The following is a 15,585-nucleotide window of genomic DNA, read 5'->3' on the forward strand; positions in this document are numbered from 1 at the left end:
GGCGCAGAATAAATTGACAGTGCCCCTAATTATGCCAGGTGACCAGTGAACTTTGAGGGCACAGCCCAGAGAGTCTGCCTTTCTGATAACTTTAAATAGTTAAAATAAAATTTGGAAAAGGTAAACAATTAGGCTTTGGTAAGTTTGTTTAATTCCTATCAGAATTTCTCAATATCTTAATAAGGAAAATCTATTCCGTCAAGTTATAAGAGGTGTTAAATCTTTTGATTAGACTAATACAACTTTAAATTGTTTTATAATTCTTTTTAACCATTGTATTTAGCAAACATAATATAATAAAGACTATCGAAAGTGGATTCTAATTTGCTTTGTTTAATCTTAATTCTAATAATAACATTTTTAAAGTCATGTTTTTAATAAAAAAATATGTCATAAAAACAAACTAGAGCGTTTTATAGAAAGTGTAAAGTCTGAATTGGAGCGTGAAGATAAAAAACAAGCAAAATCGCCTAGTCTGCTGGCCAATCCAGTAATGCTGTGGTGGCCGAAAAATTCATTCCTTCAGTATACGTACAAAGTCATAACTGATCCAAACGTAGATACCTTGGAAAGAATACTGCTACAGGAATTGAAAAAATTGGAAGATTCCAAATCTTTGTTCTGCTTAGTTGCATGGCATGATGTATTGTTCAAAATACATTTAGTTAGCAAAGAACTTTAGTAGGGACCCATTTAGACCCAAATTATTTTTTTCTAATAAAACATACAGGGTGCTTTTGACCTGATTGTACATTCTATCTCTTTTTTGGGATATATGAGATCAGAGAATGTCTTAAACAGTGTAATTATTGATGTCAAAGAGCTATCTGAATATTGGGTAGTCCCAAAGTTTATCATTGAACCTAAGATAAGTGTAGAAACATTTGTTCTTGTGGAGGTGAGGATGAATCTACTGAACTAGGAAAGAACTCTTTTAGAGTTGACATTTTTCATGACATTCTAGATGCAGCAATCAACTCCTTGACAGACAGATTAGAACAAATGCAAAATCACATCAGTAAATTATTCCACGCCTTTATGATTAGCATAGTCTACAATGCATGGAAAAGAAAGAACGTTCGCTTTAAAAACCTCCAGTCAGTTCTGACTGATCAGAGTGAGTGGTTACACAGACGGAGATGAGTTAGTGAAAGAGTTTCTACTTCTATCCTCTATGGTTTCACAAAGAGCACCATCGAAAAAACATTGTCTCATCAAATTGTGTATTTAAATGCAACACATTTCCTAACAACGTATTAGCGTAAGGATTCTCCTTACTATTTCTGTTTTAAAAATTAAGTTGATTAAGAATTTATTTATGGTAGATTATCTCACAGTAACACGACTGAGTGACTTGGACAATACTACGTAACTAACAAAAGAAAACGAATTTAAAATTCTATTGACGTTTGACATGATTTAAAGAGGTTTCACAAACTAAAAGGAGGCCAGAAAAGTTCAATTTTAAAATGTTAATTTTCTCTATCTACACATCAAAGTTTTGAATATATTTGTTAATTTATGATTATTTTAAAGAAGCGCATATTAGCATCATCAAGAGAAAACTAATAATTACCCAGGGCTATCATACCGAACACAATATCTCTGCAAGAAAAAACATTCCATATATGTAATTAAACAACAACAAAGATCAATAATACGATTGAGACCAGAATGTTGGAGGAACCCTTAAGACGAAAATTTGTAGGTTTCGTTAATGAAAGCACATTAGGATTGTAAAGACGAAGAGTCCTAATTTTATTATTTTTGGAACGAATGTTAGGTAATATACCACTATATCAGGTCTACATATTATATCAATGTTCATGGTTAAGAGATGGCATGGAAGTTAAGCAAAATTGGTATTAGCCATCATTATTTAATAATACCAGGGGGTCGCAAAAGTAGGATATAACAGTAATTAAATATGTTAAATGAATAAGTTAGGTGTATTTCTACAGAAAACAAAACTTATACAATCTATTTTACAGCGCGTTTTAAGAAAACAGAAAATGTAACTCATAATATGTTGTTAATTCACCAATACCACTTACTTCCTTTTGTGTTTCCAGATTGTTTGCCTCACATCACAGTCAACCCACTGCTGATAACCCTAGAAAGTTAAATCACACTTTTATCGGCAAAGTTCTTTATTATTTTCAACTATGTCTTGGCAAGCTTGGCGAATGAAATTCAACCACTCCAGATTAATATCACGAGGTTTTTTTTTCGAAAAAACCTTGTCTTAGACAACTCCCCAAAAAGAAAAAAATCCATCGGTGTCAGATCGGGAGATATCGTGCTGCCCATTCAAAATCAACCGATCCTCATCGGACCGATTCGCACGAGTTAGGAAACTCCCGATTTAGTAGGTCACGCACGATTGTCGCATAGGTGGGCAGGGAGCTCCATCTTGTATGGAAGTAGAAATTCATCATTACCCTGCTGGATTTTGATTTGTGGTAAAACGTCAGTCAGCATGTTCCTGTATGCATGTTGGTCTACAGCGTATATGAAAAAATGACAGGTCCAATGACACTTTATATGAAATGCTAGCCCAAACATGTTACTCCAGGTTTAGATTCAGCTGTTCTCTTCGAATGTCAATGTAGGATTATCAAAAATCAGTAATAGAGACACAGTTGTAATCTATTTACTGACGCACCTGAAAAGCTAAAAATATAGCCTCAATCGCTCCAAAACATTTTTTTTTGAATAATTTTCCCAGCACGGCTTGAAGATCTTCGATTTAAACATTATCTCGCAAAACTGCAGCATTCGTCAACGGAAAAAAAAATCCCCCCAAAGGGACGTCCTCTATTAGCCCATTAATAAGTTCTTGGAATGTAACAATTTTCCAAACCTCACCGTTTCATTAGGCGTCCTAAAGAATACTGTGCGATCAATGTCCCAGACTTCAATTGAATGCCTCTTTTTCCTTTCTGACTTTTTTTGGGCTTTGAAACATATGGGTCGTGCGCGAGGCAATCGGCGATTTCGTGAGATATTCAGGAGTAGTGACAGTGATCTGGTCGTCCAGCCTTTTGTGGACCATTGCAGATAGATCCTGTAAGGATAAACTGAGCTGACCTCTTAGTGACTATAAATACTTAATCAGTGGTTGGGTGTGGTGTATCAAACTCTTCTCTCCATCTCCTCTTCGAACTTCTTTCACAGTTTTCTGTCTTCCAATATTCTTTTCAAAACCCCACTTTCGTTTGAATCGTTGGTCATTGTAACCAGCCATGATGATAGAAGTGTAATAATAAACAACAGTAACAATGAGAAAACATAGCAGCTGTTAGTAGGCAAACGTATTACACAGCTGATCACCGTGGCTAACTTGGTATTACCAACCAACTATACGATTATAAAGGCCAGCCAACAGGCAGAAAAGAAAAAAAAAAAAGAACTAAAACTGTATACCTACTTTTGCACCCCTCTGTATAATGGGCTTTTAAAGAGCAGATTAGAATTAAAATATATATTTCCAACATCACATTTGAGATATTGCTCTTTGGTCTGATATACAATATACCATAGGCATAATATGTATGCGGGCATATATAACACAATATGTGTAGTAGTGGGGTTGAATGCAAAACCAGAACCATTTTTCATGAGTATTATGGATCTTTCCATCTTATTTAAAATCTAAACTTGTTAAAATAACAATAACATAATAAAGGATTTAACACCCATTTACAATAATTATTTACATAGTGACACATCAAGTTCCCATCTCAATCAGGAATTATATAAAAATAACCCAATATTATACAGTGAAAATCAAACAGACCTAAAACCTTATAAATTTATGAGTGATCCGGCAAACGAATGAATGTCATTAAAACTTTGCCAACTGCTGTTCTATATAGTGAATATAAATTTGTAATATTCGACAAGGAAATTCAAAGTTAAAACTGGGAAATAGAGATTCATCTAATATGAAAAAGCTGGTTGATTTTAAAATTGTCGGATGTGCAATTTCAAAACACTCTCATAATATTTTAGATTCAAACAGAGCTCAGGATTTGGTTTTTCTCTAAATGATAACTTCCTTTCAGGTTAAAAGCGGTTTATCGAAATGATTTTGATTATGTTTGAGTTGCATGTGCTGATTATAGTCTTAACAGAATTTGGTGAAGCAATATGTAAACTCTTGAATTACTTATTACTTACTATAAGAACAATCGTCTTGCTGAAAAAGCTTTGAAGACAAAATTTACATGTATATACATGGTAGACCCTACGTTGCAACCCGAAGAAGCATACTACTGTCAAGAAACCGTCTACTTCCAGTCCGCTTGTAATTGTACTTAGGGTTATAAGGGCTAGAGCGAAAAAAAAAACCATAACTTTCCCGATTGTGCCTTACTCTTCAATAGATGCTATATAGACGATAAATGTTTGTAAGTAGGACTATCTAATGGGTTTTCTCCGATGATATAATGTTGTTGGGAACAAACTTTTGCGAGCTTAAACACCAAACACCAAAAAGTCTGAACTTTTAAAACTGCCTCAATTTGCTCAAAATATTTACGATAGTTTTTAACTCCTTAAAGGAAAATTTAATGTATGGACTCACATTGCGGGACCACCCGGTTTGCTGCCGATTTGTGTCCTTCGACACTCATTTTAGAAGGCGTATGAATATCTGTAAACCTTATCAGTTTGTTTCCTTAATCCCTGTTTTGCTAGATCATCTTAATTTTTCCTAGTTTCAGTCTAGTAATTATATATCAATATATGGTATATACCCTAATTAGATATCGAGTCCCTCCGTCAGTGAAAACCGAACCTACTATGTTTGCCTTGATGATTTTCCGAATTGCATAGTGGCCCTTCAATGTATCTTTGCTTGTTATTTCGATTCGTTTTCGAATCACGGCGGCCTTTCCCCGACTGCCGCTCGCTTGTTTTCCCTGAAATTGTTAGTTACGAAGCGGATGGTTTTTGTTGCATCGTGTTAATTCCTTCAGCTACTACTTTAAATAAGGCATCGAAACCAATTTCTTGTCCCTTACATCTACACATTTTCAATGTTGCCCATTACATAAAACCAGTAAATTAACTGAGAAAGCTAATTGATATGAATTCGTCTCTGCTGATATCTATAATACAAGTTAGATAATACTATTTATCATTGATATATGTATCAAACAACGAAAGCTGTGTGCATTTATTAATGCAAAATATACAAAGTACTGAGAACTGCGTCTCACTTTGCGTTCTCATGTCTATCTATGTAATGTACATGCAAAATTTATTCCAAATTTAACCACAATGTTTTGCACCATTAAATATCAAACATCCGAAATTTTGCTCAAAATCCTCGTCTTACCAATTAGCCCATTATAAATAATTTGCAACTAATGTACAATAATACTAGTTCTCAATGTAATGAATTAAAATAATTATTGTGTCACGAAATACCCGTCCTTTCTCATGAGTTGAAAACCATGCACAACCGAACTACGAGTAAATACCTCAATTACATTTACATGTCCGTCCATCGACAAACGGACTGATTGCAACAAGTCTTGAAAAATTCTGTTTTTTTGTATTATTTATTGTCCATATCGTGCGACAGCATCCATCCCCCTCCCACCACTGACAAAAAAAAACATGTTGATTTTAGCCTCATATGAGAATCGAAGCATTAGCATCTAGTTATGTTAGGGTAGAGACGGTTGAGATTGTGCTCTGGGAAAACTGTTGATTTTAAAATGTCTGCATTAAGGCGTGCTTGATTGATGGGAACACTCATGGCGTCTCTTTCCATATTTTCACTTGTATGCTATCAGTGGGTTTAATCTTTTTATTTGATATTAGAGACTGGCTTGTTTCTGCTCTGGACTCCAAATGTAATTGATTTAATTAAATCCATATATAACCAGTCCACTGATAATCTTAACACTCAATAAAACTAGTAAATGTTACCATGTTCCCGATTTGGACAATAGATTGTTAGACGTGATATCTGATAACCATTCTCATAGTTGAAATTATTACTACCCCGCTTAGTAAGGAGCTTATTGCGGCGCACGATGGGGACGAGTGCACTAAAATTAATACATTTTACTGGATTTACTACCAAAAGTATGGATGAAACACGGAATCGACGGTTTAATAGCTCAACAGTCAAAGACGGTGTGAAACATTCTATCATGTAAGGTTTAGATCAGAACGGTAGTAACTTTAGAATTATATCATCCGCTGCTCTGCTCATAGGGTTGGGTTGATACATTACCCAATCTTGGTATAATGGCAAGATTTTTTTAGTGTTCAACTAACTTGGTCAGCTTAAAATGGACGGCAAACAACTCTGCTTTTTCTATCCCACTTTAAGCCAAGTACTGCTTGGCTTAGATATAGAAGGGATTAGGGTTTGAAGCTGTTTCATCCTTTTGATCACATTCCACAACGATTAGTCAGTGATCTCAGTAAGGGACAGTTGGCCGTCATTTCCCGAAATCATACATTGTTTATCAAATCTAATTTCTTGTTGTCTTGCTTTACGTGAGCAATCACACTTTACAAACACTTCAGTTCTCATTACCTTGTATTATGAATGTTTTTATCCTTATCTGATATTTGTCGTTCTCAATTGAGGGCTTGGTAAGACTAGAGCGAAATATTTGCTCTGCTTAAAAAAAAACTGTTATAATAATATTTTATTTAAACAAGCCACAGTCCTGCAAAGGCAGTTTTAGAATAAAATAATGACATTCTCTAGTACAGAAAAATATCGCACATAACTGTACAAGACTTTTTAAGTCTCGTCCACCCTCTCTGAAGAGAGACGTCACTCAATTTATTTCGTAAAAATGAAACTTTTATTGTTTGAAATCTCATTTTATAAATTCCATGAGTTTTTTCCTGAAATCAAAAACATGATTGTATATATAAGGAATTTTAGTGCAATTGTATAAAAAATATTATGTGGGCGTTCCTATGTGCTTTAAATTTTAGTCGTAACTACATGTTGAATTTTACTGATTCAATGTTTTATAAAAAAAGCAATAAATAATTCTTGATTCTTATTTTTCCACTGTCTAGGATGGAGTTATGATGCACTGAGACAATGCATGCACTCGATTCAATAGTCATGTGCTCTTCGTCTGGTTTAGAAGTCTATGTGTCTAATTGGACAGATTCGGAATTACAATAAGCATTGAAAGGGTTATTCTTCCCGTACCTGAAAGACAATTCTTCCTATATTTAGATTACGGGAAAAAACATTAAAACATACGTTTCCTTAGAAAACTATAATTATCTGCCTCCTAAAACTCCCCATAGAATCTTTTAACATTTTTAAAAATTGGACTGATATGTCGTAAATTTAATAATTGTTGACAGTATGCTTAATTAATTGTGTTTTATTAAACTTCTAGCAATGAACTCTATTATCATAATTATTCATTTTGACCAATGCAAAAAGAAACTGGAGAGTGGTACCTTCTGATTTATAAACTTCTATGGACATTATAAGTACACAAAACAGAAAAGAGTAATTTTTGAAATTTTCAACTCGACTGTCCCAACTGTTGAGCTAGCAACAGCAGTCATTGTCATTCAGTGGAATACAGATGGAGCATTGCTAGGCCCAGGCGTATTCCTGTAATCAATCTTGTTCGTGTTCTTGTTGTTGTCACTGTTGAGGTTGTGTTGTTGAATGTTTGTTAACGGTTTTATGCTTATTTCAAAAGGTAAACTGATAAATTTTGTGTAAATATACTACAGAGGTTACTATAAGAATCTTTGGATAGTCAAATGTCTTTTATTATGTCTGGGTTAAATCATCTTTCATTCCTTCCACGTATATTGGTAAGGGCACAATAACTACGTTTTAGTATGTTTCAGAAACCTTTGATTTGCTGTGTTTTTAATTTGATAATTATTATAATTTAAAATAACACTGCTTTTTGTTGTAGTTTCAATTACCTTACATATAGGCTAGGCCTATTAAAAAAAACCACATAGTCAATTAATTTACACGAATCTAAGGTTATAAGTTTTCATTTAATTATGGCATGATTTAAAAATATAATATTGCTAGATATTGAGCAGACTACATGCCTGTGCCAATAAATCTTAATCTGTCTCATTTTGTAATGGGCAAAATGAAATAATCTATTGTATTCATCAATATCCTGGTGATATAATTTGTATCAAATTAATAATTAATCACTGATCTTATTTAAAAAAATCATATTTTAAAATACAAGAAACTAAATAGATGAAATAAAACATAATTTTTTTTAAATTCTGTAGATAGCTCAGCAATTGCATCATATCATGCAGAATGTATGTACTTTTATCAGTTTTATTTTAATATTTGTACAGATGTTTTAATAGATAATCCGTGAGAATTTTAGTATGGATTCTACTTTTTCTGCTCAACCTTTTTAGCACTAGCCATCTTAATATTGACAGTATTTGAGGACCAGCCAGCAACTCTTAACTGGCTGTCGACATATTGCTGCTTCAGTAATTTTTTATTTCCACCACAACTATTTTGGTGAATTTATCATTAAAAACTGAATGGTAAACAAATTCACTATTTACAACTAATATCACAAATGAAGTTTTGTTATTGTAATTTAATTATAAAGAGATGTCAAACAACAATAGTAATAATGCTAGTTCATTAACATACTGTAAGTAGTATAAAGTTTTACACTTTTGTATTCACAGCGTTGTAAATAATAGTGAATTTTAAAAAGATATATAGTTCATTAAATACATATAAAGAAACTAGAAGTTTATCTTTTAATGTTTGTTTATTTCACATTCTAATTGTCTTCACTATTGATAAGCCATATATGTATGTTTTTGCATGTTTGTTAATAAAAAACGATTTTTTTTTATTAAATACTTTTATAATTTAGTACTATTTTTATAAACGTTAGAGCATAATTTAAAAAAGTTACCACACTAAAATACCTAGATCGCCTTCAAACTAAAAATTATTATAAATTTAAAGTGTTAGCTTTTTTGTATATGATTAATGTAAATATTTGAAGAATTTTTTAAAAGGTTACAAGGTACTTTGGGATTATACCGACCACACCCAGACATGAATCGTTATTTGACATTTTGCTTCTACTGATTACTAGATTAGCGTAGAGAACAATATTTTGTCAATATAAAACAGGAATTGTCTTATCGCAAACCCCTCCCCATCCTCAGACAGAGGTCAAAGTCGAGCGGTCTAGTAGATAACGTGATTGCAGAGTCTCGCCGCCCGTTCAGCTGGTGCGTCGCTTTGTTGTACTTCCGTGTTTTACCTCTACATTTCTCCAAATACAAAAATTCAGTAAAAACAAACATTACCAAACTAAAACTAAACTCTTTATTGAAAAAACACTCAAAACTTGTTTTTATTCTTGATCACACTCCGCCACCCAAAATGCGAGTGCCTCCGGCCATCAGCGCGGGCTTCAGCAGCACCTTCGGTGCTGCCCCGCACTGATGTCGACGAAAGAAAAACATCCCTCGAGATAGTACCTATCAGTAAAATATCAAATTCTAGAGGGTCTGATCAGAAATATAAATTGAATTGTAATGGAAAGGCAATTATGTAGGTACCGTGCAAATCATGTGGTGCCGCGCGGCCTGCCGTAATCGGGATTCTCGAGAAAGATAAGATAACAGCGACAACAATACCGATCACAATACCTGGAAATGCTTGTAAGTTTGTAATTTTGTAATTAAAGAGTTGTTTTTTTCGTTCTATAATGTTTGTTTCTATAAATTTATATTTTTGTGTTCTTCATACTGGTGTGGTCGGTATAATCCCAAAGTACCGGTTACAATTTTACTCTTTTTAGTGAAGAAGGTTCATTTCTGCACATTTTGATATTAAAATCTGCTAGTTCTATGTTTAGTGACTTCTAGTTAAATGGGTTTTCTTACAACTACAAGAAAAACGGATGTGAATAGTTGCAATTTTGGACCATATACTAAAAATGGAGGTGTACAATTTTGGTACATAGTAATTTCTAGGTCCTGTTCCTAAAAGGATTAAATGCCGTACAAGACAATTTGGGTAGAGTACGATAAGCAGACCCGGTTTTTATATCAAAATTATCAAACGATATGTAAATATTATACCAATCAATATAATCAACCAATAATAATTAATTTGAATAATAACTAAATCATCTGCACCAACTGTACACACATTTTGATATTCTTAATATAATTTGTTCTATAACACTTCTTTTAAATAAAAAAATATAGTTAACTTATAGTTAAAAATATAGTTAAAAATATAGAAAACTATATAAAATAACACTAAAAGATGATTTACTGATGGTTTCAAGATGGTTTTGTTGTTACGTTTTCTTTATTATTTAAATTTCATTTTTCCTATTACCTGTCTTATAATTCTATCGTTTGATTAATGGTGTTGGTTCCTTTATTATGTATGACATTAACTTATGTTATTGTTTAAACTATTTCCATTACTTTGAAACATGTGACTAATTTAGTATTTTAGATACGTTCATATCGATTGATAGTTCTGTTGTTCGCTATATAAAGTATCGATTATTGTGATAGGCGATATAAAAACCGGGTCCGCTTATCGTACTCTGCCTGAACATTTAACTGTCTAATACTGCCCGAGTATAAGCCTACCTGTGATATAGAAGAGATGGCATTTGTAAATGTCGTTAACATTAAAGTGAGCAGGAATTTTGAAACTAGGTATATAATATGTTTTTCATATATATATTTTTATTTACTTTATGATTATTGTCCCTGGTTAAAAAAACGCATGGAAATTAGTGGTGGAATGGAGTATTTATGTTGTGTTTTTTTATGTACTAAAATTTGCCAAACTAAATAAAACAGTCATAGTTCATTAGCCTGTTTAAAACATTTTTCTAACTGATTTCATCAATACTTTGATTATCTAATTGTAGAACTTGATAGTCTAGATGTAGACTGTTACTACTGAATATTTAACAGGTTGACTGTCAAACTGATATAAGGCATCTTACCACTGAGGCCAATATTTTTATTGTTTAATTTTCAAATCTTCTTATGTATTTTGCTGTAAAGGCGTCTAATAATTTCACAAATTTCCAACAAAAAGTACGTGAGTAAACAAAATGGTACTCATGGCCATGTTACAGTCTTAAATTTTCTATATTTAGAAAAAAAAGAGTAAAAATTCCTGGATTTGGTTTATACTGTATATTTATTGAACAAAGTTAAAACTTTTGAATCTATTATCCCTGGAAATAGTCTCCTTCTGCAACAATACACTTTCCACAATGTTCATACAGCTGTTCAAATCTACAAATCGTTTTCATTTCAACAATTTTTTCAACCACGAGAACCACAAGAAATCAACTAGTGCCATGTCAGGCAAGTAGGGTGAATACACTTTATTAGTGTGGAAACACATTCTTGGCTAAATTACGCACTAATAAAGACCGATGTTTAGGGGTGTTATCATGAAGCAGAGATCAATTGTTTTTCGTTCATTTTTCGGAGCATTTACTCCTGATGTCATTTATTAAACCCCTAATAATTTCCACATAAAGTTGGTTGGTTACTTTTATCCTTCTGGAAAGAACTCATAGTGAATTAAACCACTGTAATCAAAAAACACTTACTGCATAACTTTTCCCTTGCTTTTGTCTAAGTGAAATGTTTTTCCTAGGAGATGATTTTGTTTACCATTGAGAGGATTGACATTTTGTTTGAGGGTCGTAGAGAAAACATGATTCATCACCAGTTACAATTTTTTTTTATTCTGGATCTGCATCGGCTATATCAATGGGCTATGCTAGGAAATTGTTAGGGACTAATTAATTATTATAAAGAGTTTTATTTTTCCGTTGTACAATCTGTCCACTTTGCCAATCTGGGATGAGGACTAAAAGCTATCTTTAAACATTGTTGGGCATATTTGTTTCTGTTACTAGTAAAGACAGTACTCCCCTTCCAAAAAAACCTAGCTGAAAAAAATCCATAGATGAACAGTTAAGATACAGAATCAGTAATATCTGGATTGATTCATACAACCTTATTTTAAGGATTTTAGGGGTAAACATTAAAAAGTGGATGATTATCTGATTTATTTTGAAAATCCAAAGTGTAAGTGTTATGTCTGGTTGGTTATCAACAAATAACCTAGCTTTCAAATGAGATGTTTCTTTGGTGTACTTGTAAAATTATCTTGCGCTTTGTAGATGTACTTGGACCGGGCTAACTGCTTTCGATATGGTATGTTAACTCACAACAAAATCCGGATCAGCATCAGAATCATTATCACAAATCTGAACTAAATTGTCCTGTTGTGACCTAATTCATACCAAAATATTGCTCTATGTGAAGAAGTCCTACTTTTATATAGCCCATTGTTATTCATGACCATTATCCCCATAAACAAGTCTAGATTAGATTAAGAGAACAAAAAGGATAGGGTAATAGTTAAGTATTAAAATCATAGTTATCAACTACACCAACAAACAGATACAAATCTGAAAATCACACCAAATGAATTATTTACATTTTCTCCCCAAGGTATGATTTTTGGTGCTTTGGTATTATCCTGAGGCCACTATTTTTGGAAGAGTATTTTTTACCTGAAACCTAATAAAACTACATTATTAGAAAGAGCAGACTTTATTTGAATTACTGTGAAAATAAAATGTCATTATGTTGATTGGTTCTTGTTTTCTGCCTCCCAAAATGAAGCAATATCGGCAAGAAGATTTTGACGTCCCTATCTACTATTTGTTATTAGGCTATCTATGTAAGTAGGTAAATACATTTGATATATTATAAATATAAAAAGTTAAGAAACACTCATGTGGTCTTGGCTTAGGTACTATCTTAAGAGATGTCTTTTTTTTGTCAGAAGTGTGGGGTGGCTTTAAAGGTACCACCGAAGCCCGCAATTATGGCCAGGGGCATTTCTGATCGGTACTTTTGTGTTAGATCGTCCAACCTGATCTGACGTCAGAAAAGTTGGACGATCTGGGTACCCCACACTTCTAGCCAAAAAGAAAAACATCGCTCAAGATAGTACCCAAAGTCAAGCTCAGATCATGTTAGCGCTCGTTAAGGTTATTTTTAATTTTTGTACTATTAGTAAGATATTTATGATAATATAATCTGAACCTACTTGTATTGCGCAATAACAAGTAATAGATAGGAGACAGAGTATCCGACATCGCTTCATTTTGGAAGCAAAAACAAGAACTTATCGTTATATGTAATTTTCACTGTAGGTCAAATAAAGTCTTTTCCTTCTTATAATGTCACAAAATTAACAAATCATTTTATAAACAAGGATATCAATTGGCATTCAAAACATCGAACAACATTGGACTTTTAATCAAAAACAAAAGCAATTCAACAAACCAAAATCAAAAATTAAAATTCAACAATAGTGGAGTATACAAATTAAATTGCAACGATTGTCAATCCCACTATATTGGACAAACCGGCCGATCATTCAAAATTAGATTTAATGAACACATAAAAGCATTGAAAAAAATCATCAAATTCAAAATATGCAGACCATTTAAATAACACCGGCCATACATACACTAACATCGAAAACAATCTTGAAATTTTACACACAAGCAAAAAAAGTCGCTTATTATCTACTTTAGAACATTTTGAAATTTACAAAAGTGCCAAAATTAATCATAATATATTATTAAATGACAAAGATTTTCTAACAAAAAATTTATTATTCGATAGACTTTTAAACAATATACAATGATCTCACATAAAATTAAATACAACAAATTTAGCCACCAAGGTAGTAAAAAACACATGACAAATTGATTTTAATTATTTTTATAATTAACTTAACCTTATTTTGTACCTGAAGATGGAATCAATGATTCCGAAATGTACATAGTAAGAAAAATAAAAGTTTAAAAATGTTAAAAGTTTATTAATATTATGTTATTTATTATAAAACACTTTTAGAGGCTACATCTCTAACATAGTTTTTGTAGATTCCCTGTATGAAACACTTCCAAAAATAGTGGCCTCTGGATAATAACAAACTACCTGATTTATTATGATGCTAGAACATATAACTGAATTACATATTTCCCATATAAATCTGAGTACAGCCATAATATGTAGGCCTACAAAATTCAATCTTTAATTGTACATTTAGCTTTATAATCCATCATAAGAATACAGATAAACATTATAAAATGTATTTGTCCTTTTTTCAAAATTTGTTATATATTTTCATTGCTTGTTGTAACTTAACACTAATTGATATAATTAATTAACAATTCAGGCTTTTTATAACTACTACCTTGCTTCATTAGATTTTAAAACAGAGGTAATCAATAATTTGAAATCTTTACATTCTTTAAAACAAGTAACAACTGTCTGGAACACTATTGCTATTTTTAGTAAAAATGTAAATATTATATTGTGAGCATATTTAAATCAGTACAACATGTTAAATTTAAAGCAAAATATTTTAAATTGTTCCAAGAAGAAATGATTTGTGATTGTAAAATTTAAAAAAATAATTTAATTTCAAGTAGTAGCTCTTACTGATTTTTTCAGAAACAGCTGCAATTTTTGTCATAAAATATCACCTAAAACAATGCTAATTATCTGGCACAAAAATGTATTGGTTCAGATATGTATCCCAGTAGTACAATATTTAGTTTTAAAAATTTAGTCTGTTTAGCAAGAAACTAGCTTAAAACTTTATGCCAAATTACGCAAGTACTTGTAGTTAGTGTAAAACTATCTGAGACTTTAAATTTGTCTAGAAATGTCCACTACTCCACCAACTTATCTTATTCAGCCCTGTCAAGAAATTCAATAATTATTTTCAAAAAAAGTTCAAGCCCAGCTTCAAACTTTCAGGCTCAATCCATGTTGTTCATTGGCCCACTTTATTAAATACTCTGAACATTATAACAGTTGTTTATTACCACTTTTTTTGTAAATCTTTAATTGATCAAAATAGTACCTATTTTGAAAGTTCTTTTGAACATTCTTTTGTGAAATCTTTCTCTGACAGCTTTATCACTGCTTTAGTCTTAGATCAACTGATAATGGGGACAGGTTCTTTAAATTAATATTTATAACAATAACTGGAACAATTAATAACTCAAATAGTCTACATCTTAAAAATACAGTTTTGTTGTACTAATTAATATTGAAAGGTAAATGATGTTATCCATGTTATAGATGGGACCTTCACCAGCAAAGCAGGGGTCAGAGAAGTCACCAGGAAGTGTAGATGGAGTCTATTATGGGGTTTTTTTACCTCCTGATGTTCCGCCCTCCGTTGAAGGTAATCATTAGTTACTTACTATATCATTTTAAACATTACAAAGCTTCTTTATCGATGGATATTTTTTTATTTTTCATGTTTTAATTTAACGTATTAACGATTGCATTAACACATAATGTAGCTCTGGAATCTGGAGTTATGTCCGTCTGAAGAGAGCCAAAGAAAGTCGACGAAGAAGAAGCTCAAAACGAAACATTTACATCATTTTGACATCAGAGACACCTATAAATAGGTTAAGTGGTAGTCTCATTGTCTCTTCAGGTACACAATTG

The 15,585-nt window shown here is 32.1% G+C and overlaps 1 protein-coding gene across 2 annotated transcripts in view; it reads left to right on the forward strand.

Annotated features, from left to right (window-relative positions):
* Positions 1–7,554: 7,554 nt before the first annotated feature.
* The window catches only part of LOC124357823 (ankyrin repeat and LEM domain-containing protein 2), a 43,797-nt gene continuing 35,766 nt past the window's right edge, over positions 7,555–15,585 (forward strand). Inside the window, exons 1-2 of one of the 2 annotated variants that reach the window (XM_046809882.1) lie at positions 7,555–7,712; positions 15,208–15,313. In XM_046809882.1, the coding sequence (XP_046665838.1) occupies positions 15,208–15,313 (106 nt within the window). In that variant the 5' untranslated portion in view covers positions 7,555–7,712. Of the gene's footprint in view, positions 7,831–15,207; positions 15,314–15,585 lie in introns of both variants that reach the window. The other variant, XM_046809881.1, reaches the window with a different exon arrangement.

This window comes from Homalodisca vitripennis, chromosome 3, assembly GCF_021130785.1.
Source record: "Homalodisca vitripennis isolate AUS2020 chromosome 3, UT_GWSS_2.1, whole genome shotgun sequence".
Classification (NCBI taxonomy): domain Eukaryota; kingdom Metazoa; phylum Arthropoda; class Insecta; order Hemiptera; family Cicadellidae; genus Homalodisca; species Homalodisca vitripennis.